General features: G+C 35.4%; 1 protein-coding gene across 1 annotated transcript; it reads right to left on the minus strand.

The window, feature by feature from the left end:
• Positions 1 to 210: 210 nt before the first annotated feature.
• Positions 211 to 23513, minus strand: LOC114034150 (lymphoid-specific helicase). The gene is made up of 17 exons (XM_027849755.1): positions 23452 to 23513; positions 23073 to 23114; positions 21299 to 21526; positions 19563 to 19745; positions 18639 to 18782; positions 16014 to 16210; positions 13592 to 13688; positions 12972 to 13133; positions 10955 to 11100; positions 10736 to 10874; positions 9169 to 9252; positions 8967 to 9086; positions 6811 to 6927; positions 6031 to 6190; positions 3422 to 3518; positions 3258 to 3334; positions 211 to 1121 (listed from the first exon to the last, which is right to left on the minus strand). Exons 1-17 carry the CDS (start codon positions 23509 to 23511, stop codon positions 1027 to 1029), a joined length of 2148 nt encoding a protein of 715 aa, XP_027705556.1. The 5' UTR covers positions 23512 to 23513; the 3' UTR covers positions 211 to 1026.
• Positions 23514 to 24458: the final 945 nt, after the last annotated feature.

Below are 24458 nucleotides of genomic sequence, written 5' to 3' on the forward strand. Positions count from 1 at the left end.
CTCCCTTGTTTGCAGAGTCAGCGTAGGTGTGTGGGGTGGGGATTATTGAGGGGGAGGTGTGAGGAGCAGGGAGGACACATGAAGAGAATGTAGAACTACGCATTCAAATTCACTAAATTATACATGTCATTATGAATATCGAAGGCCACATATAGACTTAAGTTTTAAAACATAACACTATTTTATTGTATTTTTACTTCTGTTGTTAAATATTTCCCAATTATATTTCAATCGAGTTTAGGATGTACTCAGGAGTGTTGTGGGCTATATGTGTTTGATACTTCCAGTGGAAGGGAAATTCAGAAATGAAGGCTACATAAAAACAAACATAAAAAATGTGAATAAAAACGTTTTGAAGTAAAACATAATTAACTACAAAAATAATAGTTGATTCTACATTCAAGGCATGTTCCAAAACAGTCAATATCAGTATTCTCTTCCCTAGCCACAGAATTTGAATGCATAATCACAATTCACATGGCCCATACCTCCTTTGAGAAAAGAACTTGATTCAGTCATTTTACAAGAATGAACATTTATTTGGCAAAAACATCTTGTAGCAATAAACACTAAAATTATACAATTTTTCTTACAAAACAAAATAAACCGTATTCCCAATCTCCCCCTTCTCATCTTATCCCCAACTCCATAACTGAAGCAAAATTATTTGTAAACTGTATTCCTGGGGGAGGTCAAAGGGGGAATGCAGAAAGACATGCAAAAACTTCCACAGGAAGACTGTATAAATCTGGCAGTGTTTAAGTATACAATGGCCTTTATCAAGAACACTACTAGAACTCAAAAGTTACAGGAAAATCTGAATCTAACATGTTTCTTTCTTTTGTTCTTGTTAAAGCTCAGAAAGCTTTAATCCCATTAAACATGGGATTGCACCTGTTACATATGTAGTCTGTTACACATAACTGAAAACTAAAAAGTGGATATATTAACTGGATTTCCAAACCAACAGGTAAATCACTTTAAGTGAATAAAGACCTGTTTTGAGGCCATTCTTTACATCCCAATTCAGAACATACAATCAGCATCTGAATCTTCAGAATTTTCTAAAACCTTGAAAATTCCCACCTTCTCTTTAACTGGCACAGAGGCATTCATTTGATCTATAAAAGAAATATAAAAATTAGTACTTTTTTAAAAAGTTATTTTCTAAATCAGAGGATATTCATAGTACAATTATTATCGTGCTTTTAAATGGATTTGTATTCTATTGAAAACTGCTAGTATTCTATAATAAAACTGCTTATCGGTTTAACAGCCTTTCAATTTCCATGGTATTTGCAAGTTGGGAATATTGCAGGAAGTCACGTGTGTTCACAAGCAAAGCAAAGGACTGCCTAGATTCACATGATCATTCTTTTCTCCTTTCCCAGAGTGGATAAAAGCAACAAAGGCATTTAGTTACTACAACACTAGTTTAGCCCCTATTCTCCCTCCTCTGAAACACAGGGGCATTTCTTTTCTCCAACCCCAGAAGAAGAGATCAAAAAGGGCTTCGAGGAATTGCAGCAAGGAATCTGAGAAAACCAGGTATAGCAGCTTATAGAAAGAGGTAAAGTAAAAGTAAAAAACAGTGGATGCTACCACCAGCAGGCTTGGATCTTAAAGGAGCACAAAGCAAAGAACTTTTAGATTCACAACTCTGCTTTTCCAAGATTCCTACCCCCTGCCATCCTCCCTTAACCCTCAACCTATCAAACCCAAAACAAATGAAAGCCATTCATCCAACACCATGAAAATCCAGAGCCCACCCAGAGCCAACTGTCCTTTTTGTATCCTCTTTTCTCCTCCTGGAATACGACCTGATTTCAAAAGATTATTCTTCTTCTACCCACTGTCCCCATCCTCTAGGGAAAAATGGAAATTTTCTGTGCACAGTTCAACAAAAATCTCTGCATAACATAGACATTGGAGGTATCTTTTTCAATTATGGCAATCATTAAAATCAAGTACTGAAATAAATTAAACTTAGAACTAGACTTTAGAATTGATGTACCATATTACACGCATATAACGCTATGATACCTCATTAAGGTATGGAAGTACCCCTATGTTCTTGAAGTCAGCGAAGACTAAACTGGCAAAGCTCTGCGTATGAAACAGGTGATAGACTATTATCTGAGGACCAGCCTAAGTTCAGTACATAGGAGGGGCATTAAAAAAACAACAATCATTCCTGTTTAATAATTCCAATTAGACAGCTAAAGGCAGTTTACTTTCCAAAATATTTGCATTTTGATTAATTTTGATTAGACAAGTTACCATTTCCCTTCTTGAGTATCTCTACTCCCAATTAAGCAGATACACATTTGTTCATAAGTGACTTAGGAAATTTCCTCTAATATAAAGTCTTCATCATCACTGCATCAATTTTCATGGTTAATCTCTTTGAGAGTAGGAATATATTGTGCTTAGTGTTTATCAGGAAGGTGCTTTAAAAAACGAGCAGTGTGAATAAGAAGACAGGATTATGTTATAGTGCCACTTGACGTCGAGGCTGCAACATTACTGCTAACCTAATAAATGATCAGCAGAGGAAGATAAAGCACAGCATCATTCCCTTTGGGAACATTATCTTGCTTTCACTTCCAATTATTCCTCAGTTAGAGTGAAAGTGATAAAGCAAAAGTGTATAGATGAGTGGCAAATAAGGTCAGAAGTAGAAAATTTATATCCAACATATTAGCTCATTATCTGTTTATAATTAAGGGATGAAATTAGATCCCATCTCTAAGACAGTACAAAAGCCTGCCAAACTATGAGCGCACAATGTATTCTGTTCAATGTTTATGTTAAAACCTGCTGCAGATGCACAGAATTTCCTTTCAAGGCTTAGGCTTATCAGAGAGTAAACCAGAACCCCAATTATAATAAAAAACAACATACAGTGTTGAAAAAGATTAACTATTCAGTGTAAACTGATCAAAAGTCAACTGCAAAGAAGGTGAGAAGTAACTTTTTTACATTTTTATGTTATACTATGCTGAAGATCACAAATCCTAGGTCAGTTGCTAACCAAACAGGACTTTTGGATACTCACTTAAATCTCAATGGCCTCAGTGTCATGTCAAATGAGGGGGATGAGCTAGAGGATTTCTACATTTCCTTTCAGATTTAAAATTTCATTATTATTCAGGAGTGCAGCAGAAGAAATAGCAGCTACTGCTCCCAAATCATCTTTCCCACTTAAAGGAACTGGTTTTGCCAGTGAAAATCCATTGCAACATGAAAAAACTTACCAATTAGGTCACTCCGATCCAGCAACAATTCTAAATCTTTATCACTGATAACTTTCTCCCTTGATCCTTTCACTTCCCTACAGAGAAAAGTAAGTGCATAATTTCATACAAAAAATGTAATTTTAAAGGTTTTTGTAATTGAAGTTGAAAAAAAAAAATCTTACCTTTCATAGTCTCTGGATTTCAATAATTCCATCAATTCCTGAGGATCCAAAAAGGTCTTAGATTGACTTAATCCAGATTTACCACCTTTGAAATGATCTAAAAACATTTAGAAGGAAACATAACAAATATGCCACCATTAAAACTTTTCCAAGTTAAATTAAAATACTGGAAATAGAAACAAAGAATGTTGCCTAAATTTGCAGAATGTTCAAGAGCTTATTAAAAAAAACACTAAAAAGATCTAATTTCTTTAAAGACAATTTATGTATCACTGCTTACAAAAAAAGGCCAATAGTCTTACAAAACAGCTTAAAATAAAAATTTTGGCCAGGCTATATAGTATATCAATGAACATGAATACAGTGGCCAAATTACCTGACTAACAATGGAACAAAATGTCAATATTCATGCAAATACTTATTGGCCAATATTTTATGAACCCATAGTGTAGTATTTATACACATACTAAAAATTTTGCATAGAGATGGGATTAAAGGTAAAACTGAATTTCAGTGTAACTGATCTTTCAGTGAAAGGAATTATATAATAATTGTGGACAACACAATTTTCTTTTCTTATGTGGCTATAAGAAATTCAGCCATGATTTCCTCATACATTAATACTACATGCGCAACTGTCTGCTTTATCATCACAACTTATACGTCTCAATGTTGCCTCAAACCACACATACCAAAAATAACCCATTGTTTGTTTCCCTAAACCCTAATTCTCATCCTCTAGACCAGATTTGTCAAATACACAGCCTGCAACATTCCCTAGGGCAGTTTAAACCAGATTACAATATAATTAGGAAATATTTAACAAAATAAATAAAAATGCAATAGAACAGAGATAATATACTCAATATGTGGGTTTTCAAAGTCAACATGTAGCCCACAGGAATCCTTATGTACAGTATAGTGGCCCCCATTTCTATCTGACTTTGACACCACAGTTCAAGACCATCCTATTTCTGTTAACAGCTTTATTACTCACAGAATTTATAACACCTATTTACCTAGACTAATTACAAGAGACTCAATAAGGACAGACTGTTTATTTTCTAAATGAGACAAAGTAAATCGTCATGTCTAAGATTATTAGTAATTGGGTGGTTTGAAAGATTGGAGTAGACCTGAGTATGATGTGACTCTAAAAAGTAAAACTGTTTAGGAAAAGGTAAAAAGTAATTATCTTATACAAATGAGGTGTGAGAGGAAGAACTGTCACAGAGGAACTATACGGGGGAGGAGGGCTGGTGGTTCTGGAACCCTGTTCTCATCGAGAACGGATTAAAAAGGGAACAATACATACGTATATCTGGAAGGGTATAAAAATCTTCTAAATTCAGAAAGAAATAAAAGGCTAAGGTGATGGGGGGACAGGATAAGGGAGGGAATTTTAGAGGGAACTCTACTCACATCAGATCTGTGCTAAAGAGAGAATATATTTAGAAGCTAAATTTATAAAGAAATAAGAGGATGAGGGAACAGGAAAAAGAGAGGGGTATAGAAGGGTGTCTAGATTAACAGGAATGGGATAAAGAGGGAATAACCTATATTTAGAAAGCTATGGAAGTCTTATAAATTCAGATAGAAACAAGAGAATAAGGGGGAAAGAATAAGGGAAAGATCCTTGGGGGTGGGGGGAGATAGGTTAAGTAATAGGAGGGAAAAGTAGCAGGTAAAAGTAAAGCAGAGGAGTCAGGAGGGATAGGAAGAGATACACACAAATTTAATGATCAGGAGTAGAATTTATTGTGAGGAAAAAGCAGGGTTAGTAGTCATGATCTCAGACAAAGTTAAAGCTATGATAATATATTTAATCAAGAGAAAAATAGGGAAACTATACTATATGTCAGCCATATTAATCAATATTGTTTTAGACTATTTAAAATAACTAGACAGTATAAGGTTGGAATATTGTAGTGGTATAGGAAATGTTGAGTTGGCGGACTTAGAAAAATATGAAAAGACTTGACTCACAAAGGAAGATGTTATCCACCCTCAGATAAACAAAGGACAAACAAGTGTAGTATACTCTTACACAGATGCATATGAATGTCTATATATGATTATAGATATCTAAGTATATGTATATGTTTGTGTGTATATCTATGTATGTGTGTGTGTGTATGTGTATAAATATTTCCGTGTTTAATTGAAGCCTTTGAGGTGAAAGGGGAAAAAAGAACAAAGTAAAAAGCACTCTCAATACAATATGTAGTATTTATTACATAGGCTTTCTTGAAATGGAAATTTATTGCTGTATCTTTTGAATCTTCTCTTACTTTCTGCTGTGCACATGGCAATGCTTTGTCCCCCCTTTCCTTATTGTGTATTTAAATTTAAAATAAATTAATTTGGATTTACCTACATGAAAATGTGTACTTGAAAAGCTTGGCATCCTCATAATTTAGACACCCTCCCCAATCACTTCATGTCTCCCTGCCTCAGCTCTGCCTTCTAACTCCAGTTAGGAGAAAATAAAAAGATCTTTTTTTCAAAAAAAAAAAAAAAAAAAAAAAAGACAAAGCACACCACTGCAAAGCAACTTACTGGGGAAAATATTAACAGCACAAGAACTTTGTTACAAAATTGTTAATTACTTTTGTGGATGATGAGTTTTTCCAGCCTTCTCTTGGCAGCTGCTCTCTCTACAATTTTCTGGTCAACGGTATTTGCTGTCACAAGACGATACACAACAACTGGTTTTGTTTGACCAATTCTGTGACACCTATCTTGAGCCTGAAGATCAGACTGAGGATTCTTGAAACAAAAGATATTTCAATAGCATTAGCTTAAACTTCTAACAGAATCAATGTACAAAATCCTAGCAGAATCAAAAATTGACAGCATAACAAATTTTAGACTACAGTATTTGATTTTTCAGCTTTTCCTTCAGAGGAGGAAGCTCTGAAAATGTCATAGTATCCAAAATGAAATTCTAATTTACTCCAAGTTCTACAAGTTTAAAAAATTGGTAATATACATGAAATGATCTGTAGTTCTAAAATGGATATTATATTTAAAGACAATTTAGGAAATGAATCATTAAAAACTCCTAATCTGTCTTTTTCCTTTACAGAGGTGGGAAACCTTGAGTATGGAATACTATACAATGGTAACACAAAGCTTTTCTTTAACGTGTTGACTAATTTTACTGAACTTTTAAAAAAATTCTTTGTTATAAATAAGAGATGGGTCTCTGGAAAGGGTTGGGGGAGATATATATTGAGAAACCAATGTGCAGATATAAAGTAGGAAATGTAGATGATGTAAAACTAAAGTTACCAATAAAAATAATTTCTTAAAAAGTCTGCACAAGTTTCTTTCCAGCAAGAATTCAGAATAATAGAAAAATCCAATCTCAGTACCACCCAACTTACCCAATCACTATCATAAATGATAACTGTGTCTGCTGCAGTCAAATTAATACCTAGACCACCAGCTCGAGTACTAACTAAAAAGAGGAATACTTCAGGATCTGTGTTGAACTTGTGCATCTAAAAGAAAAAAAGGAATTTAGTAAAAAGAAATCAAAATCGTCAAGTGTAGCAGAATCTTAACTATCTTGGATAAGCCAACTAAACTGAAATAGATGACAGCTTACTTCAGCATTTCAAAGACCCACAACTGTCAGTGTAGGTAGTCCCCTCCACTATTGCCTATCACAATCCCTCTGTATCTTCAGGAGTTGCTATAGCTGTAAAATTCATCCTCAACAGAGTCAACCTGGTAATGAGTCTCTCTAACCTGAGGCCCAGACAACAATATGCAGACTTAATTCTGCTTTCATTAATCTTTCAATTAGTTAACTCAATCTCTGCTCTTTTGCTTATGGAATACGAGTGCCCTGGGGAAAAACAGTAGGGAAACTACTTTTGAAGGGAACATCCACTGAAAGAAATCCAGCAGAAGAATGAACTCATATAAAACAGAATAAATTCCAAAGGGAGATGCATGTTATCAGACTCAAATAACCAGGACTTTGGGATACAGATTCTAAACAGTTACTTGAATAACCTCCAATTGCTCTGCTTGCCTTACCTACAGCCAGCAAAATATTCATAATGATGAAGAGGATGGAATCCTACTTTCAGTGGAAAGAATGATGCAATTTTTTGACGTCTGGGAGTCCCCTAAACTCCATCACCAATATTTGCATGCTAAAACATTCTACTAATTAAGGAGGTGCAAAACTGGACTCATTTTTTACTTTCTTTTATTCCCTTGATCACCAAATGCTACCAACTCTTCCTCTTCCCCTTCTTTTCCATTCCCAGTCTCAACAAACTACCAATCTAAGTCCAAGGTGTCAAATACATGGCCTGCAACACTTAAGAACCAGATGAAAATTTATTTGGGAAATATTTAACAATTAAAAATGCAGCAGAACATAAATGTTAACAAGATTTTCTAAGTCAATATACAGCCCACAGAAATCCTTATGTATGGTTTAGTGGCTCCTGTTTCTATTTCAGTTTGACACCATAGATATAACTTTTCTCCTCATTCCTAAGCAACTCCCTATAATCCATCCTTCATGGAATCATCAGATTAATCATCCTCAAACTCCAATTTCACATCATTCCTCTCCCAATCTCCCTCCTCCCCCAATATCTTCAGTGGCATATTTTCTACTAGATAAATTTTAAGTTCCTTAGCCTGGTGTCCTAATTATCTGGTAACCCCCTACTTGTCTCTACCCCGTCATGCTAACAGTGAATCCTTTGAGCCAGTCAGGCCTACTCTACTACTGTTCCCAGAACACAGCATGGCCTGCTACTGCCACTTCAATCAGGCTGTGCCCTCTGACTACAGAGTTATTCCTACTTCCTCCTATCTAAAACTTATTCATCCTTCAAGGCCCAAGCCAAGAACTGTGGCCCCTAAACACACAGTCCTATCTGGTATATCCTATTTGTACAGTTTTCTGTTTAAGACTCACCCACAGATAAATCCTAAGGTTATTTAACGTTTCATAAAAATACTGCCAGGTAAACAACACTGCAGAGACTCATTAGTTCCATAAAAAGTGTTACAAATGAACATTATACACAAAACACTACTTTTTGTAAAAAGGAAATAAAGATGTTACCACCCAATTACACTGACTGGTACAAATTTAGGAAGAAAACACCTGTCTCATATTTTGAACTGAATCATTGCCTTGACTCAGGGAAATCTTCACTTTAATAGACTTGAAAAATGTCAAAGTGACAGATTACGGAAGAATCATAGGAGAAAACAAAAACACCCACAAGAACAATACTTCTATTTTTAAATGTTACATATGTAGGGGAGAGGAAATAGTACAGTTTAATTACTAATACAGTATTCCTTTGATTGGAGCCAAAACCTGCCACTGGGACTTTTTTTCTTTTCTTCTTCATGTAATTCCTGTTTGTCTAGCCACTGTTATCTAGATGGGGGGGAGGGAAGGGAGGAGGCCTAGCTCAAGAATTTATGCATCTAAACAATACAGTCAGATACTGGTAGAAAGAACATTTTCAAAAAGTGAATTACATAAACATGCCCTTACATTTTCTTCTCTTTCTACATAAGACATGGATCCATCCAACCGGCTAAAGCTGTAATTTCTAAGATAGCAGTAATCCATCAAAATGTCCAACATCATTGTCATTTGTGAAAAAAGCAGCACCTGAAAATTACATATTACTGGGTGTTTGATTTCTGGGATAAACAATTATTGAACAAAATCACTTTTCAATTAGACTTAATACCTTATGACCCCTGTTTTTGAGTTCTGGAAGCATCCGATCCAGAATTAAGAATTTCCCTGAACTTGTCACTAATTCTTCATTAATCTTAAAAGGAGGTTAAGAAGAAAAGAACATTAGTAACAAAATAAGCATCACATTTAAAATCTTTTTTTCCCCAGTAAAACGCATCAAGATCATGACAAATTATGCTGAAAAAATAGTAATCTACTTTCCCTACCCAACGTGTGAATCCTACATATATCAACATGTGTAATGGAGAACCAGGGAAACAACGAACACAATGATGCCTATGTAAAGAAGCTTGGCCCTGAATAAGAATCCTACAAACAAACCATGCAACCTTATTTTCAGAAGTGAGATCGAACATGTCTCACAATGGGAGACACAGCTGATGTCATGGTTAGGTTTTTGCTTTTTCCTTTTTCTCTTTTAACATTTTTATAAAGGAAGGGCTTGCTGGTTAAGGAATAGGGGGAAGTAAGTAATATAAAAAATGTAGAAATATTTTTTTTTAAATGAAACCAATGCAAACAGCATTATGCCAAAGTAGAAAGGGATATCTGCATAGGTAGGATTTAGGACACAGTGGGAAGTAATCTAGATGTGGATAAGGGATCAGGTAGGGCTCAATCTTTCTAAGCCTATTTCCTAACTCACAGGGTTTCAGTAAGACTAGAATAAGAATGTATGTAAAGCACTTCACTAATTTTTAAATACCACATAAATGTGTTGAAGGGGAGTTCTGGGCTTCTTACTGTTTTTTTACATCAATTGGTCAAGCTGGCAAATTCTCAGAACAAATAAATGTACATTTTGGAAGGTGTAATGCTCTCAGGGGCCATATAAACTTAGTGGGAAAAGACTAAATCAATCTTTAGGCTCTTCAATAACCAGCACATTACTTCCTATGCACTGGCAATCAGATAAATAAATAATAAAGTAAAAAGCTAATAAATAAGCTGACTAAACCAAACAAAAACTTAGTTTACACCTTTTTATCAACTTAAACACTGACTAATTATAGTTGGTACCAGAAAGGTTCATTTAAATTTAGCCCTGTACAACAGACTGCCGGTACACTATAGGAAAATAATGACTTCTTTCTAAAAGAAATAACTTTCAAGTTCAGAAGTGAAGACTGTTGATGTAGCTACACATATAAAATATAGAAATTCAACATTTAAACATATAGAACTTCACTCTGATCCCCCTAAGGATTTTCCCTCCTCAACAAGACAAGCAGCATTATAAATTTTCCTAACAATATCTGCTAAAGGGACAGAGGATGACAGTCTTCATGTGGCAACTTATATATTCTAGTGGATAAAGGGCTTGCTAGCCTCACAGTTAGGAGGACCAAGCATTAAGTCCTGCCTCTGAGATATACTTGCCAGGAGACCCTGGGCAAGTTTCTCATGAAGTTCTTAGCACCCAAGCATTTAAGACTAAACACAGATCTACATTAGCGGAAGTTCCCCATATCAATGAAATCACGAAAGTTAAAATAAGTAACATCAAAATCAAGAAGTTAGAGAAGTCAAAATAGCAAATGCTATTAGCAACTTACCTGAAATTCTTGTGTGACAGGATCTAGAGGGTACTCAATGAGGTATGGATGGTTACAACATTTTCGAAGAAGCATCATAATGTTTTGTAGCTTCAGGTTAACTTCTGATTCTATAGGAATACTCATTTCTACTACAGGTCTAGGAAAAGTACAAAGACATGAATGCACAGCAGATATTAAAACACTCTTTGGTATAAAGATACTTATTTAAATACACACCTCTGTGATTCCATCTCTGGTTGCATTTGACTGATCAATTTTTCTAACTCATCAGGCACATTATCATCATCAAATGTACTATAATTAATCAATTTTCTGCTTCGGCGCTTTGGTCTTCCTGTGGGACTCAGCTCAATAGTTTCTTTCTGTAAGATATCAAAAAACACCTGCATAAGAATATTTCCATTTTCCCCCAAAATATATTATATAAACTTCTCAAATCACAGGCCTCTTTGAAAAGGACACTATTCTCTTCACTATTTTTCTATTTTTTAGTATTATTTAACATTTAATGAGTGCCCATTGACTAGACGGTATAAATGATTTATAGGCAAATTCTAAAGGCCGAGTGTCCTGGAGTAAATATATTTAATCCCATTAAGTATGGTGATTACATCCAAGAAAAAAGAAATAACTAACGCAGAAAGGAACAATAGAGAATGGAAGCTAGATGAATTTCTGTTCAATTTGGCTCTATAGGCACTTATACAAATGAATCTGACTCAGGGACAGAAATAACTCAAATTCCTACAGTGCTTTTAAGATTTGCAAAACATTTTGCCTACATTAATTACCTCATCCATGCCACCCTATGAGGTGGGTGGTTTAAGTAACCCACTTTAAAGATAAAAGAAACTGGGACTATTTTAACAGACTCCTTTCTGATGCTATTTTTTTTTGTCTATAGGAGTAAAGATTTGTACTATGGAACATGAAATTACCAGTCAGGAGTCCCTAAACAAGTGCCTGTGCTGTCATTAACTAGTCATATAGTCCCAGACATGTAATTAACCTCTCTAAACCTGTTTCTGCAATTATAAATAACTGTATAAAATATTGATTATGCCTACCCTAGATTACTAGAGATATTGAGGATCAAGTTAGATAATATGTGAAAACATTATAGCAAAACATATAGTATATATATATAGTATACAAAGTTGAGAATTTTGCTTTATATTACTTCATTAACTTCCTGTATAGCCATTTTTTGGCAGAAAAGTGGTAGAGAGTTTAAGAGTACTTTGTATATTTAATAATAGCTTGGAAGCCTTCTCTTGAAGAAGATCAATAAATACAACATATTCAGTTTCCTAAAGGATAAAGAAAGCAGGGCAGCTAAGTGGCGCAGTGGATAGAGCACCGGCCCTGAAGTCAGGAGGGACCTGAGTTCAAATCCGGCCTCAGAACAAACACATGACACGTTCTAGCTGTGTGACCTTGGGCAAGTCACTTAACCCCAATTGCCTTACCAAAAAAAAAAACAAACAAACAAGGATAAAGAAAGCAAGGAAAAAATAATGGAAAACAAAACAACTTCTATACCTCTCCTTATTACATTCTCTCTACAGGAATAAAATTAATGGGGTAGTAGAAAAAACTCTAGTGTCAGAGGACCTGGATTCCTATCCTGGCTCTGACATTTACTACCTAAGCTGAATAAGCAGGTCATTGAACTTCTCTGGACCTATTTCTTTGTTTAAAAAAACAAACAAACAAACAAACAAACGTGTTGGGGGAGCTGATAAGTTGGTAGTGGAAAAAGGTTGGGTTGGATGCCTCTAAGGTCCTTTGTACCACTAACTCTAAGATCCAAACCCCACTAATAGGTTCGTGAGCTTCAACAGATTCATTTGCATCAAGTATGGAATTTTCTGTCTCCAGCTTCAGATTCATTTAAAATATACCTCCTATGATGTTACTTGTAACTGCAGTCTCTCTGTATTAGATATTATACATACTATTAGCAGTAGGTGGCACAACTGATAGAGCATCAAGCCTAGATTCAGGAAGACTCCATTCAAATTTGACCTCAGACACTTACTAGCTGAGTGACCCTGGGCAAGTCACTTAATCCTGTTTGCCTCAAGTTTCCTGATCTATAAAATGAGCTGGAGAAGGAAATGGCAAAATTCCAATATCTTTGCCAAGAAAACCCCAAATAGGGTCACAAAGGAAACGACTAAAACAACTGAACAACAACAACAACAAATATAAATTCCACTTCAACAAACACCTTACTGCGTCCAAACATTTTTGAAATTGTACGGTTCACAATTGCTGTATAAAAGGTTTCTTGTTTCTTTGAAAGAGGTGCATATACTACCACTTCTCGTTTAGGAGGAACCTCAAGTGCAACATCAGATTTTAGTCTTCTCAGTAAGAAAGGGGTTAGGATCTAGAAAAATAACAAAGGAATAAGCAAATAAGATGAACCATTCTGCTGGACTACAGCGCAGCCCCCCTTATTCTTTATCACTGGAATTCTGTCTTCTCAGGCCACTCCAATTCAGACAAACCTCCTTCCCAACCTCTCCACTACCAGAACTTACTGAAAACTGACTTTTATTTAGTAATTACATACATAACACTGTCTCCCACCCTGCAACTTGTCCTTTTACCCAGCATTCATAACAATTTTTCTTTTGTCTACACTTGGTCATATCAATTCTCTGTATAAAAGTCTTCAGTGGCTGCTCACTGCTGCCCAATTTAAAACTCTTCTGCTTGGTAGTGAAGCATCTCTAAAATTTAGCACAACCCTAATTTTCAAAGTTTATGTCAATCTCCTTTCACACACACTTCACTATATTCTGCCAAAATGAACAATTATATAACCATGAAAGAATAAAAAACCTGGTGAAGCATATGTAAAACATTCTGCTCCCGTTCTTTAGCAACGATGTCCTCAGCAATTTCCGTAAGACTATTTATGTCAAACCAGGACTCAAAGCTAGAGAGAAAAACAAAATCTTAAATTACTCAATCCATTAAATCAATAACATGCCAATTTGAAAAATGTTCTTCTATGTAACTTTTGTATATATTAACTATTTTTTTTTTGCTTTACTTTGTCATAAGACACAAGACTAACCACCAGGTAATGGCATTTTTGCAAAAAGCAACAAGACAATCTACTAAAGACATTTGTAGGTTCAACACCAAAGACAAAGGTCCTTAAAAGTATATTCTAGTTATCCCTTACACAATTTACATTTAATTAATTACAATGAGGCAAATAAATACAGTAATACAATAACACAGGTATGCCTTTAAGAAAACAAAAAAACCTGAACTTTCAAAAAAGACAAAATTGTAGAACAGTTCAATTCTTTAAAAAAAAGAAAAAAGCAATAAAACACAAAGTATTTACATACCAAGCTATTTAAAATATAATTCAATTTACAGAAATAGCTATACTATTTCCCAAACATGTAATATTTATTACTAGATTATCAGCATAGTTTTGAGCACCCAAGTTTTTAAAAAAATAATCCATGATGTATCAATCACTAAGCAGGAGAAATATTATTAATGAATCACATCATGTAGACAATTTCATCTGAATGTTTTCTGAAGTTAATTAGAACGTACACATTTATGGACACACTCCAAAATTATCCAATTCTATACTTTTCTACTCTGGATTTATCCATAGTAAAATCATGTAGGCTTCATAATATATATGATATTAGACAGACAGCTTTATAGCTATTCACTAATATTTTATTCACTAGGATTAATAGTAATATTCACTAGTATTAATTTCCCTTGGCTGAAATGTTCCTTATCTATGCCATATCACCCTGAATTCAACCAAACTTACCTGAAACATTTTGTATCTGGATTTTCAAGGTATAGATAAAGAACAGAACACAATTTTCTCATGGAAAGAGCTTAAGGGTAAAAAGGCCAGAATTCTAATACTGATCCTGCTACTAACTAGCCATTTCACCAAAAGCAATTTTCTTCTCTCAAACAGTCAAACTACCACTTACCCATTATTAATCCTAAAGATAAAAGAAGATCATGGATTTTAAAGTGGTTTGCAGTTAGGAGTGAGAAAGACCTGAATTCCAATCCTAACTCAGATATATACTTGTTGTTTGATCCTGGTTACGTCATTTAACCTTTGTCAAACTAAGTTTCCTAAGCTCTAAAGTGGGGAAAATAATAGCACCTACCTCACAGGATGTGAGGATGAAATGAAATATATGTAAAGTACTTTTCAAACCTTAAAGCACTATGTAAATATTATTGTTGTTATAATAATAATTATTATTATTCATTAGACTATTGGCTCCTGACACACAGTCTAACCTATAGGTAGTAGCTGTTCAATCAACCAGCTGTGACTCAGTTTTTGGTTTTCCTACCCAGTTTTAACAGGGCAGTCCATGCACTGCCAAAAATCTGCTACATGACTTACCCTGGTATTTTTCATAAGATCCCTTTCAGCTTAAAAGCCTAATTCTCTAATAAGCTATAACTAGTAACTCTGACCTTGGACCTTTTATGGACTTCTTAATATCCCAGTAATTCTAAAGAAAGATAATGCATGAGGCTCTCTTCTTTGATATTCTGGGTGACCACAATATGGAAGGAAAACAAACTTTTATGAAGCACCTTCTATGTACCAGGCACCATGCTTTACAGATATTACCTCATTTGAGCCTCACAACAACTCTGTGAGGGAGGTGCTATTGTCATCTCCATTTTACAGTTGAGGAAACTGAGACAGATATTAAGCAATCACATGCCCAAGGTCACACAGCTAGTGTCTGATGCTGGATCTGAACTCAGGTCTTTCTGACCTGACCTTTACCATAAGCTCTTATATTTCAAATTCTGAGGAATAATACGCTAATAAAATGTTTTTGCCTTGGTCAAATCTTTATAGATAACTAAATACTTCAGAGGTTTTCTTTTCTTGATTTCTTTCTTTCTTTTTCTTTGTTTTTTTTTAGGCAATTGGGGTTAAGTGACTTGTCCAGAGTCACACAGCCAGTAAGTGTCAAGTGTTTGGTCTGAGGCAGGATTTGAACTCAGGTCCTCCTGACTTCAGGGCTGATGCTCCATCCACTGCGCCAACTAGCTGCCCCTCTTGATTTCTTTAGAATACATTTGTGTCAAAATAAACACACCACATAAAATGAGAACAGGTTGGAAAACTCTTAGTCTTCAGTTATCCAGAAAGAAAAGGTCAGAGTCATCTGATTTTAAGTACTGATTAGATTTTTTTTCTAAACAGGGAAAAAAAGCAACTACTTCAGCCTACCTTTTCAAGTCATCAAAAACATCTGGCAACAAAAAATTTAGTAATGACCAGAGCTCTGCTAAATTGTTCTGCAAGGGTGTACCAGTCAACAGAAGTTTATTGTCGGCATTGAATCGTTTTAATTCCCGGATCAGACGACAATTCATGTTCTTAATCCTGTGTCCTTCATCTACTATTAAGTATTTCCAGTAGCAGTGCTAGAAAATTAATTGGAAAAGAAAAGTGATTTCAAGAGTGTTACCTCACAATTTTGCATTGGTTATGTAAATAAAGCAAATGTTAAGTATGACATTTCCATCCCTAAAGTATTTGAAATTAGTGAATAAGTACAAATGCTCACATTTCTATACTAAATAAATATTTAGGGATTTCCCAATACCAATTCAGATCTAGAACCAAATTTTCTTAAAGAGAGATTAAAGGACTCAGGATTAAGTAACTAGCCCAGAATCATGTGGCCAGAAGATAGGAAGGACCAAAACCCCACCAGGCCTTCCCAACCATTTCACCATGGTCCGAGTTTTACTTGAGTACCCCCCATCAGCAAAAAAACTTTGCACATGCACCCCTATATACATGTATTTAATCAATCTATAAGCATATAGAAGTGCTGTGTGTCAGGCATCAGGCTAAGCACTGGATTTATGTAATTATACATATAGCTGAAAGCACTAATTATATATACTATAAATTCACATAGAAAATAGAAATTTTAAAAGAATGAGATAGATTAAATAATACTTGATTTGACAGTCAATAGGGAAGCACTAGAATTTATCATGCAGCCAAGTGATTAGTCCAGACCTGCACTTTAGGAAAATTCTGTTGGCAGCTATGTATGTCACAGAGTAGTGAGGGGTGTAGTTTCAAGTGAATAAGGAGTCAAGGAAAAAGAGGCTGAAAACATAGGAGACTGGAAGAATAATAATGTCTCCAAAGAAACGGGGAAGGTTCAGAAGAGGGTTGGATTTTGGGGAAAGATAAGAGCAAATTATCTATGCTGACTCATCCTGTGCTACTCCCACTTTCTAACTGATGAAAAGAGAACATGTATGCTCAGGGGGTAGAGGGTACAGAAAGCTCATGCTCACTAGCTTAGATGGCAGAGCCCCTACTGTGGTGACTCAGGAACAGAGGCACCAAGGGGAGGGCAGATAGCCTTCAGAGACTGAAATTTGCCTGTAGAGCCGCTGTGGGTGCCTGAGCTGGCTGATTACAGCCTCCCTGAGTAGCCATCTGAAGGACAGTTGTGGAAAAAGCAATGTGAGGAAGTGCTAGAGGAGATGGTGACACAGCTGGAATTGGCTAGGGTGGGGAGGATGGAATGCAACCTATCTTCCTATGCTCTCACTGGCTTCTCCCTGGGGTCCTTCCAGGCTCCACTGCACTGCACTGTCTCATGTCTCTGCATAAAGGCAGCTGAACACTGTGGGGAGATCAATGGATGTGAAGTCCAAGGACTCTCACTCAAACCCCTCCTCTGCCCTTTCCAGGGTAAGCTTGGGCAAGTTCACTCAAGCTCTCTAAATCTCAATCACCTCTTGTACAAAATGAGAAAGTAGATGAAAAGGCCTGGAAAGTCCTTTTCACTCTAACTCTATGGTCTTATAGCTTCAAGTCCATTTTAAACCCTTCACCTAAACTTCTGCAAATAATCCTAAAAATATGGGCCTCTGAGACTGAATAATGGCTAATAATCCCCTATGTCGCCTCTTTTTACTGTGCTTATTACCTTCTCTAATAATACTTGGGCTAAAACCACTATTCAAGATCTCTCTCAGATCCTACTTCCTGATAGCAAAACCAGAAATCAAAGAATCAGCAGCAAAAGTACAACAATAAGAAACACCACAGGAGCACAGTTAAAAAAAGGAAGAAACCAGCTAATACAAAAACATAGTGGAGAGAGTGGGAAGAAAAGAGAAACATTACAGTGTTCAAGAGAGCAATAAATAAGAGAAGCAGCAATTAATAGATCCCAAAAGTTCTCGATTTTCTTGTTCTGTTGCATCCTTTTACCACCAAAGAGTACAGCAGATTCAACACTTGGGTGATAACTTACAGAAGCAGAAATAAACATGTCAGAAAAGGGTGCCATGAATTAATGGCTAGAATATCCTGCCACACTCTTGCTTATGTTTAGCTCTATCCCTACCATCCTGTTCATGTGAAGAAGCAGAATAGGACGAACTTCAAGAGAAGCCTGAACATATTTAAGTGGGCTGGATAAATTCAGTAAAATAAAAAATGTCATAGAATAGACCTCAAACATATTTAAGCGTCACACCAAAGGTCACAACACAAATGATGCTAAAAAGTCATGACTACAATTGCTAACTTTCAATCTGTTTTATTTTGATAGACTTAAAGCCTCAATCAGTTTTCTTTACAAATACGTGCCAATTGTCAGAAAGGGAACTGGGCAAGTGTTTTAGATGAACTGGAAGGACTGGGGGGACACGACGTGGGGGGGGGGTTGCAGAGAGAAGAACCACATAATATCTAGAAAAACAACTCCAAGTCTACAGTATTAAAAATCAGTTTTATTAAGATGCATAGGATAGTATATTACACAGATTATAATAAACAATTATATTTGGAGTTATATAAAGCTGATCTGTTTACCTGTAGAGCATTTCTGTCTCTCATCGCTATCTCAAAGGATGTAATTACCACAGGATGTATCTGCAATGTCCCATCACGTTTATGAATTTTTTGTGCCAATTTTCGACGTTCTTGTTGATCTCCATGATACAACATAATAGGAATCTAGGATGATAATATTATTTATGATAAACACAACAAATTTACACAAATCTGGGGAGAAAGCTAAAATTCCTCAATTACCTGACTTATGTTTTACTATGTTATTCAATAAAATGAATCCAATATTACTTTATCTACTATATGGGAAAAAACCTTTTTTAAAAGTCCCAAGCATTAAAATAGTTGAACACAATAAAATTTTACTAATTTGCTTCAAAATACATTGTACTGATTTCGTTTTGTCTTTGTATACTACTCATTACTAGGAAAGGAAAAAGACTGTTCTGGCTCCACATTGAAGCCTCCCTGATGACAACTGGATACACGTGACATAAGTGAAAATAAGTCAAGAATGACTCTGAGCGCTAAGTACAAACCTCAATGACTAGAAAGATGGTGGTGCCCTTGAAAGAAATAGGGTCACTCAGAAGAGGGTCTGTTTTAGGCAGAAAGAGTTCTGTTTCAGACATGTTGAGTTTGAGATACTTAAGGTACATTCAGTTCGAAATGCCCAATAGCAATAATACATGGTGAGCATAGGGCTACATGCTATATTGACACTGATAGAGATAACTCACGTACCTGAAATGTCATTTTAAAAAAGTATAAAATATCCAGGGAGGACCACCATGTCTATTCTCACCAATGAGAAGGGGCAAAGCCCTCCAAACCTGGCATTGGCTGCATGAGAAGTTCTGGAAGAGCTATGATTTACAATGGTAGTAGAAGAGTGCACATTAATGAGAACACTGATTCATCAAAGTATATGAAAATAATTCTTACCTGTGGTGTAAATCTTTTGAATTCAGCCATCCAGTTAGGAAGTGTAGACAAAGGACCACACACAAGGAATGGTCCAGGTACTCCTCTCTCAACCATCAATGCAATTGTAGCAATGCACTGAACAGTCTTTCCTAATCCCATTTCATCTGCTAAAATGCCATTAATACCATTTTCCCAAAGCATCTGCATAAACCAAAAAAAAAAAAAAAAGAAACGTAAAGAAAAGGAAAAAAGCTGTAATTAAATCTGGAAACATTAAATTTGTACTCTTCATGAGAATTTCATGGTAGCATTCGTTGAAGAAAATATCACTAAATTATAAGCTCACTATTAACAGTTGTTTAAATAATCCTGACTTTCTGAGTGTTTAGATAATTTCTAGGTCACAAATCCACTACATGATTCCAAAGTGCAAATGAAAAAAAAAATCTCAAAAGATTAGGGAACTTTACAAACTTTAACCTCTAAAAATAGTTATTAAAATCTTAAATTGAATAAGTGCCTAAACAACGGTAAGAAATACCAGTAGGAAGAAGCAACATAATGTAGTAGATTATTAAGAGATAATAAGGATTCTGGTCCCAGTTCTACCACTGCCTACCTTTTGACCTTAGGCAAATAAACAGCATCTCCGAGACTCAGTTCCTTTTTCTGTAAAATTCAACATATTCTGAAAGATCCATTCAAGCAGCTGACAGTGTGTTCATGGAGTTGGGGAAAAGGTGTAAGGGGATGTTGAGGATGGTGGCTAAAATAAGCTATTAGGATGGAGACGTGGTACGAGCACAGCTGCCCAGGCTCACGTTCAAGATCAACTAACTGATTCCAACTATCCTATCCAACTCGATTATACACGATTTCAGTTTTGGGGACTTTATTTTTTGTGAGACTTATTTTTTTGGCAACTGTCTTACAAACAGTCAGAAATTAGAATTGAGAAAAGAGACTTATCTGACCACACCTACAATCCTAGGAACTAAGCTGGAAGTTATGAATTTTAGAACTAGAACAGACCTTTCCAATCCTATCACTTAGCAAATAAGGAAACTAAAGATCAAAAATTATGTGGCTTGGTATAAGTCAGTTAAGTGGAGAGCCTGAATTTTAACACAAGTCCTCTTGACTGTAAATGCAATACTCTTTTCACTACAGAATTGGTGTGCCTGAAGAATCTGATCCTAATCTTGGGTTAGTCCCACTGAAATGAACCTCAAATAACCAGATTCAAGATTGAGGGGACAAGGATGATGGTAAGAAACTTGGATTCTTGTCCTAACTGCCTCTAAAGAGCTATGAGAGCTGGGTGAGTCAGAATCTCTCTAGGTCTATTTCTCTATCTGTAAAATGAAAAGTACAGCCTAGATAATGTTTAAGATAAAAATTCTATGATTGCTATCTGATCCAGAAGATTATTACAAGAAAGCGTCCAGCATGGCTCCTGATTTTTGAATGAACCTTTTAAATTAAGAGAAACAGACCCAGATTGAAACCATATGAGGCTTAAATTGAACTGAATGTACCTTCCAGAACCTGTGAAATCTAGGATGTCTGTCAAGAAGGGGATGTCATATAATATACTTGAAAATCTCTTAGCCAAAAACATAACTTACAAAATAGTTAAAATTAGGCAACAAATTATGCTTCTTCATTTTACAAAGACTCATCACAGACAGAATTATAGTGGACAATGAAAAATAAACCTTCAAATGAACTTTTATTAAAGCAATAATTCCTACCCTAAGCCACTCCATGCCTTCTACTTGGTACCACCGCATTATTCCTCCTGTGAAGTGCTTCGGTTGTTGAAAGGGTACTGCCTGGCCATTACATTTCCTTACTGGATCTAGAAAGTATTTAGCATTATGCCGAACAACTTGAGATAATCTATCTTTAATCACACTATTTGTATCACTACTTTTCTGAAGATCTTCTACAGAAACCTGTATGGAAGAAGAGCTTTCATCCTATAAGAGAAAAAAAAAATCATTAGCAATTCAAGCTGACAAGGCTGACTTCAGTCTTGATTATTTACCAGACGACCAAATGGTCAACCTTATAAACTTTCCTGATCTATAAACATTCAATTGTACAAGATAGTACGGGAAACAGACCAAACCTTGGGTAAATCCCTTGAGATGTCTGGCGCCCCCAAACTTCTCTGGAATGTGATTACAAAACTCTCTAATTCTGTAATTCTTTTAGTCACAGGATAGCTAATCTTCCCAGTTCCTAACCAGGCATATAGACTCCTAAAAATATTTTGTTAGAGTTTTAACTATTTCTCAAATTCCAATAACAACAAAGCCATCTTGCTCTTAGGATACCTTTCCTGGAAGGCCATTTCCTAAACTCCTCAAAAAACCCTTCTCAGTCATGATTCATTATCTTCTGCCGAAAAGAAAACTAAAGATTCTAGAGATTCTAGCTTTCATAAAGCATTAATTTTCATCTGCATGCAATTTGAGGAGTGAAAGAAATTCTATCAAACATCTCTTATGGGCATAGTATTGTGTTAGACATTAAATACCAAGTTAAGATAAAATATCCATGTTCTCAGTCTAAATGCTCAACTTTCTTTAAAATTATAACTGACAGTCTGTTACAAAGGACCACCCATTTACCACCACAAGGTTGACATCCAGCAATTTCCTTTGTTGTGCTTACTTAAAATGTTCTAAGGAAAAGTCAGCAAGGTTTAGGGCTGAGATAAGAGAAGTAAATGGCTAAAAATTTGGGAATCCAAATGTATCCAAAATATACAAAAAGGTTATAAGATTATATCTTTTCAGAAGAGCCAAATATTCAAAGTTAATTCTGTGAAATAAGGGATGGAGGTTCAAGGAACCCTAAAATCTTAGTGTAAAAACTACTCACACAGTATATATAATGCACAAATCTATACCAAAAAAGTACCAATTATCATATTTACTAACACAGATTAATCTCACACACCTAACCTTAAACATAAATTCATATACCATGACATGAATATAAATATACTAAAAGAACAGGTGAAGACCAATCAACCAACCTTTTATACAAAAAAACACAAGGTAATTTTTTTGGTAGAAGAACAGGAAAAACCACTTGGGGTAAGGTTATGTCAGTAAGGTCCTCAAAGAGGAGCTGGCATTTGAGTTGGGCCTTCAAAGAAGGTGGGGATTCAAGAGACAGGTGAGAAGAGAGTACATTCCAGGTATGGGACAGATGTGTGTAAGGAATACCAAGAAAGCCAGATAAACCGCACTGTGGTATTCACCAAAGAGAATAATGCATAATTGACTGGAAAGGTAGGGTGGAAGCAGGTTGTGAGAAGGCAGAAAACATGTGATAGTTAATGGGAGGGAATAAATGGATAGGTGAGAGATGACAAGAATTGGGGGAAGAGACTGAGCTGGTATATGAGAAAGGCAAAAAAAAATTAAGCAAGAAGGATTAGGTGCATTCAGCTAGTGCTCAGAGAAACAAATACAGAGTTCAAATTTGGCTTTATTATTATAAATCACTTACCCAATTGTCTTCTTTCTTCTTCTTAGCCACTGACAAAATTTCCTTAGAAATGAAGGAGGAAAAGGTGAAGTTAAAAACATTCTAGTAAAACATTTTTTCATCCATCATGTTAAATCAATAAAACAAGCATTTTATTGAGCTCTTAGTACATACTGAGTAATGAGATGTAAAAGACATAACACATATGAAAGTGGTAAATGGTAGGGAACTGACTTAAGAGTTACAAGAATTCTAAAGGAAAGTACAAGCAAAAGGTTACAGATGCAAAAATAGGAAATAGAAGGACACAAGAACAGCCTCACTAGCTAAATGCTTGATGAGAAAACAACTCAAACAGTTATTTCTTGGGTTTGGAGATAATGTTTTATGCTTTCTTTACCTCTTTTGACATGACTTCTGAAATATTATATTCTTCTTCTCTTCCTCTTTTCTTTTTCATAACTACAAAAATAAACAAAAGATTAGCATCCTAACAAACTCTAAAAGAAAACATAACCTTCAAAAACTAGGACAAAAAAAATTTACCTGGTTTTTCTTCACTTCCATCAGTTGATTTTTTCCCCTACAGAGTAAATATTTACAACATTAAGTATTTTCCTAAAATCCTTAATCTTATGACAAATGAATTTATTTCTTCATTTACTTGGAAACTGGAAAAAGTATAACCAATTACAAATTTAAAAAACATAAGCTACAAGGTACATGACAAACTGGCAACTAAAAAAACACAATATTCTATCATCCCTGTGGCTTATAGCACCTGGTGAGAAGACTGAAGAAACAGAGATCATATTCAGTATTACAGATTATGCCAATGTGTAAATATTCTTAGTAGTTATGCTCTGTGCCTTTTGGTGAGTAATCCAGGTACTTCAAGACAAATGTCTCTTGCCAATGGAATTTAGGCATTTACATAGGCAACTATGCTTCCCTTACAGATTTTTGGTGCTATCTATAACCTTGTACTTTCTGTATTTCTCTTGAGTAGGAGGAAAGAGGAATCAATACATGTACCACTTTCAAATTTCTGTTACTCATTCTTATTGAAGAATGCTTTATGAAATCCAGGAGGGGGAGAAGTAAGATAGAGGTAGAGAGAATATGGCTTCACAATCTCTTTTATCCTCACCCTTAGAAGTAAGGTTTTTCTAGGATAATGGAACTGAGGAAACTAGGAGTACTTCACAAGTTCTCTGGGGAACTTGAAAGAAAAAAGTCAAGGCATAGAAAGAAAGTACAACAAAGGTAAAGATTTAGGCTGGAGGGGAGGGAGCAAAAAGAACTATTTAAAGAGGAATAGGAGCTATTTTTTTAAAAGAATAAATAAAGGGCAACACACCAAAAATAGACAACATGCAAGCAAAAAATGTGAGAAGGGAGAGAGGA

Source organism: Vombatus ursinus, unplaced genomic scaffold (assembly GCF_900497805.2).
Source record: "Vombatus ursinus unplaced genomic scaffold, bare-nosed wombat genome assembly UNPS02008267.1, whole genome shotgun sequence".
Classification (NCBI taxonomy): Eukaryota; Metazoa; Chordata; class Mammalia; order Diprotodontia; family Vombatidae; genus Vombatus; species Vombatus ursinus.

Excerpts from the sequence above, each read along its gene's own strand:
- LOC114034150 (XM_027849755.1), bottom strand. The coding sequence starts at position 23,511 with ATGAAAAAGAAAAGAGGAAGAGAAGAAGAATATAATATTTCAGAAGTC. Across the intron at positions 23,115-23,451 it reads CAGAAGTCATGTCAAAAGAG|GAAATTTTGTCAGTGGCTAA; the intron begins GTAAAGAAAGCA and ends TTCATTTCTAAG. Across the intron at positions 9,087-9,168 it reads TCAAAAACAGGGGTCATAAG|GTGCTGCTTTTTTCACAAAT; the intron begins GTATTAAGTCTA and ends TGTAATTTTCAG.